This window comes from Convolutriloba macropyga, chromosome 6 (assembly GCF_964194025.1).
Source record: "Convolutriloba macropyga chromosome 6, txConMacr16.3, whole genome shotgun sequence".
Taxonomy (NCBI): Eukaryota; Metazoa; Xenacoelomorpha; order Acoela; family Convolutidae; genus Convolutriloba; species Convolutriloba macropyga.
Window position 1 is genome coordinate 10780869 of NC_134473.1, and position 5764 is coordinate 10786632.

The 5764-nt window shown below is 32.1% G+C and overlaps 1 protein-coding gene across 1 annotated transcript in view; it reads right to left on the minus strand.

Moving 5' to 3' along the window:
- LOC142341225 (oxygen-dependent choline dehydrogenase-like) overlaps positions 1–5389 on the minus strand; it is a 10246-nt gene extending 4857 nt beyond the window's left edge. The window contains exons 1-3 of the mRNA XM_075392145.1: positions 5260–5389; positions 4684–4800; positions 1449–1696 (exon numbers count right to left, since the gene is read on the minus strand). Coding sequence (XP_075248260.1) covers positions 1449–1696; positions 4684–4798 — 363 coding nt within the window. The 5' untranslated portion in view covers positions 4799–4800; positions 5260–5389. The remainder of the gene's footprint in view (positions 1–1448; positions 1697–4683; positions 4801–5259) is intronic.
- Positions 5390–5764: the final 375 nt, after the last annotated feature.

Here is a 5764-nt window from a genome sequence, read left to right on the forward strand (position 1 = left end):
AGTTTAGATGTAAGGTTTTTCGTTTTAATATTAAAAAAGAGAGATATCATTTGAACAAGGTTACTTATTAGAAAAATAAATTTAAGTGGACAATTTGGAAAGTTCGAGGATTGTTTTACAAAATCAGAGAATAAAATAGTTATCTTTGGTCAAAATATTTTTTCCTCGAACTTCTTATAAGGGCGTCTATTGGCAAAAAATTTTTGCAATTGAGAAAGAGAACCAGATACACGTAGAAAAAATCTCGGCTGGTCTGACTATATTTATGTATAAAGATTTACTACTTTGAAACTTGCAGAAAATTTTCAAATTTTAAATATGATAAATTTTATAAATCATTTTCTCTTGATTAGCTATAATTTTTTTTACTCAAGCGTTATTATTTTAAAATTGTATGTAACTTCAGTCAATCGAGAGCAACGTTACGCATTTGTGCATGGATAAAAGAGCTACGTTTTTGGAGGTGGTATTAGAAACTTACGAACATTCTGTTTTTGTTGACAGAGATGTCTCATTTTTGTTACAAAGTTCTCTTGAAAGCAGGAACTGAAATTTTTTTATATTTTTATTGTTTTTGAAAAATATTTAATGGCTCAGAGCAATATTGAAAAAAAAGATCGTTCCATGAAAAGAAAGTCAGACATCATTGATTTAGTTTTGTATTATATTCATTATTCCTTTAAGTATATTTATTTTTTTTTCAACAATACTATCATTCAGATACTCAAATCTTCTTCCAATCTATTGCTATCATAAATATGTTCCAAACAATTACTAACTTTTCACTACAAAAATTTTGTTAGTGTTCTTACCCAAAGCAGTTAAAGCGCAAGGATCTTACGGGTGCTTATTGTTTTCTTGGGTTAAACCTGCGCCTCTAACAGAGCAACAAACGTATTGTGGTCAGAAGACATTTGATATTTTAGTAAGCCATTATTAATATTTAAAGAAAAACAGTTGTTCTTCTATTAGGATGATATTAAGAATTGAATTAAGTAGCAAATGTCCTCTTAGAATTTCCTCCAAATTAAATTTATCTTGAACTTGTCAAAAAAATTTCGCTGAAATACTCTAACAAGAACACATATCAATGATTTGTCGAAATTTACAATCAATTAAAAATGTAACAATGCTAGAGAAATATCATTTTTAACATTTGTGTTTATATTAGAAATGCAAAAATTTGAGAAGCGATAAAGAAAAAATGCTAATTGCTAAATGAGTTTATCCAAAAAAAACTGATCATCAAAAACGATCCCATACGAGTTTATAGAGATAAATAGCTAATGTCCAAAAATTTTGAATCGTAGTTTTTTTTAGTGTTTCTTTTGTCGCTTCATTGCTATTACTTTTCTAATAAGAAAATTGAATGATGAAAGAAAACTGCTGAAAATATTTGCTAGCATGAAAGGGCATAAGCATCATTTTGCAATGATTGATAATGATACTGAATTTGACCTCTCACCCAATGAAGCCCATGAGTCGTAATCTGATTGGTTGCCTCGCATCCAGCACATTGTGTTAATGCTAGCCGAACCCCCAATCACTTTGCCAAGGTATGCAGTAGTACTTTTACTGTTTTTCAGGTGAACTTGTGGAGTTGACATTATAGGCCAACTAAATCTCTCATCGCCCCAGGTGAGACCACAGTGCTGTGGCATCAGAACCTCCCATGATGAGTCCAGACCTCCCGCTTCTGGAAGAGAGAAAGTGAATAAAATTTTTCTGTTGTTTATTTGAAAGCTGCTAAAAACAAAACAAAACTTCAGTTTTAATGTTTATAAAATTACCTCAAACATTAGTATAGCATGCAATTCTAGCAAGAATACGATATGCAACAAGGAAATGTAAATATTATATAGTGGTTGAAGAGAGTTGAAGAGAAACAGAAATATATATAGTTTTCAATCCAAACAGTATTCAAAATTTTATGGTTTTTGATTTCAGAAAAACGCGCATTAAGATATTCTAACCCAACGATTTCATTGAAGAACCAATTTTTATATAGTCATCATCACGAATGAATACTTGCAAGGTAGTTGATGAAAAAGGTATTGATTATTGCAAATCATCCGAAAGCCTGATTAGTATAGATCTGTGATTAAAAAAATGTGGAAATGAAAAAATTAGTAAATGCGTGAGATTAACTACGATTGAATACTTATCAATAAAATAACAGACCAAAAACATTGTTAATTCCTTTTAATACACATAAAAACAAAATGTATTAGTAAAGAGGCAGTGTGCAGTTGAAAGTATATCGTTATGCATTTTTTTTAAAAAAAAACTTTAAAATAGTTATTTAAAGTACTTGACCTCAAATTAAAATTAAAATCGAATTCTTTCAATGACATATGGCACATCAATTAGTCTTGGGTTGTTCAAAAATTTTTATTCTTTTTTCAAGGAATGTCTCGATGTTGTTTCAAATCTGATATTCAGGGCAGAGTATTACAGAATTGAACCGCTTGTGCAACAAAAAGTCGGCTAAAAATTTATTATGCCTTCTGATACCAAATGTAACTTTCTCTGTCTTGTCATGATTTTGTTTTTAACTGACGGTAGGTACAGATTCATTTTTTAAAAGAGAAGATTGTTGATGAGTACGCCAAAAAATGATTTGAACAACAACATTTTTGAGAGAAAAGAAACTGGAAAAGTTTTTGTACGAAGTTTAAGATCTATGGAAAAATCATATTTTCTAATAAAACTTCTTGTTTTCCCCAAATTGATGTTTACATTTTTTGCAACCGACAAAAATTAAGTCTGAAAATTGTAAGTGATTTGTTAAATTGCATTAAGTGATGTAATTTTTGTTTTCTCCCGTAATCTTTTTCCCATTGTACTCAAAATTTTTGATCCCCACACCGTTCTGTGAATAATGTTTTTCAATTCTTCATCAATCTTTAGTTTGCTAAGAATATCTACACCAAGAAAATTAACCTTAGTTGGCTCTGCTATTTTTTGTTATCGATATTGGAAATGTTTATCGTTAACTTTTCTTGCTGCTAAATGATATTTACTCTGTCTTTTGTTTGTTCGCCATAAACTGGGGATTTTTCGAAAAAATGATAATTTTATATATGTTTTGTTCAAGTTTTATATTTGACAAGCTTCATCACTGTTGTATGTAAAATGTAATGTGTCGCCTGCAAACTGGACGAGCTTACAATCTTCTTCTATAACTTTTGCTAAATCGTGCTTGTAAATGGTAAATAACAGAGGAGCTAATTTTCTAACTTGTGGCACCCCTCTTTTCAAAGTTATCCAATCGGATTGAATTCCATTTAAAAGAACTAGATGCGTTCCTTTACTCAAATAGTTTTCTTTGAAACTGGTAGCGTGTTCGTCCAAAAGCTTTTTTTTTATTTCTCCGTAAAATTTCTTTTGTAGACTCAAAATTTTTTTGAAAGGTCCAGTAATGTACTTGCCAATGTTTTTTTTCGTTTGAATTCTTATCCGATTCGTTCTGTAAATTTTAAGGTAGCATCCATTGTTCAAATGTTTTCTACGACCAAACTGAGTGACGCACCTAATAGCTCCCTTTCTAAGAAATCTATTATATGCTAACTAAACGCCTTTACAAAATTTTCTGATAAAACGGAAGGTCTATAAGTTAGTGGGTTTTTGGGATTTCTTTTTTGAAAAGAGGAGTTTTATATTCTTTTTCAGATGTTCTGCAAATTTTCCTTCTGATATAAGCTAACTATTGCGGTAGCAAAGTTGGAGCAATAGTTAGCTAGCACTGCTTTAGAGTCTTTTACCGCCCGTGCTGGTGTTTTTGAAGGACCCAGTGGTTTATTTGAATGTATTTATCAGACTTCATACAAAAATTTTTAACCCCATAATCCCACGTTAACAGTAGTGCCTGATCAACTTTCCTTCAATTTGTCCCATACTAGGAGAAGGTAAAACAAATATAAGCAACTATTTTGTATATTGAAAAGGATATAATTGAAGAATGAGAGAAGGAGAGAGACAGAGATTGAGAGAGATAGAGACAACGAGTTGAAGAGAGAGATATATGCAGTTAGATAGATAGATAGAGAGAAAGAGAGAAAGAGAGAGAGAGAGAGAGAAAGAGAGAGAGAGAGAGAGAGAGAGACGGAGAGAGAGAGAGAGAGACGGAGAGAGAGAGAGAGAGAGAGAGAGAGAGAGACGGAGAGAGAGAGAGAGGGAGAGAGAGACAGAGAGAGAGAGAGAGAGAGAGAGAGAGAGAGAGAGAGAGAGAGAGAGCGAGAGAGAGTTAGAAAGAGAGAAAAAGGGAGACAGAGACAGGGTGTGTGTGTGTGAGAGAGAGAGAGAGAAAGAGAGAAAAGAAGAGAAAGAAAGAAAGAAAGAAAGAAAGAAAGAAAAAAAGAAAAGAGAGAGATAGATTGCTAGATAGAGAGAAAGAGAGAGTGTTTTTGCCGATAACGTGGGGAAAATTTGCAGTGAAAGTCCGTTAAAACTAAACAGTTACTGGCTGAGAGACATCATACACTAATGAATTTTCATTCACTTTGCATTTTAATTCACAAATGAGACTTCGCATTTTTTGTTTTTATTGGACAAATATTTTGCTGATTAATTTTTAAGCACTGCGAAATAAACTTTGGACCCTATTAAGTTATAGATCCTAACAAGTTATAGATCCTAATAAGGTGTAGGTCCTAATCAGCTTTTTGTGGCTTTGTTGCCTACCAATGAGAAGTGTCTTGTTGGTCCTGCTGAGTCTGTTTGCCACAACACAACCAGAGGCACCTGCTCCAACTATTATGTAATCATAACACTCCTCTGCACTGTCTACAAAAGGCATGTCTAAAAAGTAAACAAAAGCTAACATGCGCTAACGCTATCATGAATAGAGTTTGAACAAACGTGAGTCTCATCAAACCAGAGAGATTACTGAGAATGAGTAGAATGGAAAAAATGGAAAGCTAAGATAACAGCCAAGTTGTCGTGTTTGGTCTAATTTAGTTTGCAGCTGAACTTTTTTCCGGTTTTGCAGGGGTGAATAAAAAAAGAAGCTTGGATTGGATTTTGATGAGCTATGATAGTCATAATTAAACCTAAGTATATCGCAAATTCTTTGATTCCATCCTCGCTAAGGTTCTAGTGAAATTTAGTGCTAATTAGGCAGGAATAATTTCAAAAATGTGAAAAAACTTAAAACTTTTGTGAAAACGTTTGCTGAAAGTATATCATTTCATGCAATTTTTTTCTATATACATATTAAGCGCTAATCACTGCTGAAAGTATATCATATAATGAACACACCTTCTCAGAAGTCAAGAAAGTCTAAATCGATATGCGCCAGCGTCTATATACGAAAGATATTAATAACTTTTAGTTACAGAAAGTTTGCTTGTTTCAACTCAAAGCAGATATCAAGACAACAATGTCACGCAAATATGAGATTGAAAGACTTTTAAAGTGAGATTGAAAAATTTTAATTTAGACTGATAGACCGCTATCTTGTTTAGAAAGAAAAACACATACAGGCAAAAACCATTTTTGTCAAAAATTATACGCGCAAAATTAATGACGCTACGAATACCAAATGAATATATATAACGAGATAACTACATTTTATACTGTAATCGTTTGAATCTATCAATATTTCATTTTTTTAAATTCGATTAATCTACCATCGGCGCTGTTTTAGTTGTAAAAAGTGTTCACACACATCTCGTGAAACTTTTCTTCTGATAACTTTAACTTTTCAAGGCCAAGCATTGGTACACGCCAATTTTGTGCGAAAAACAGACAAAATTAAAACAAT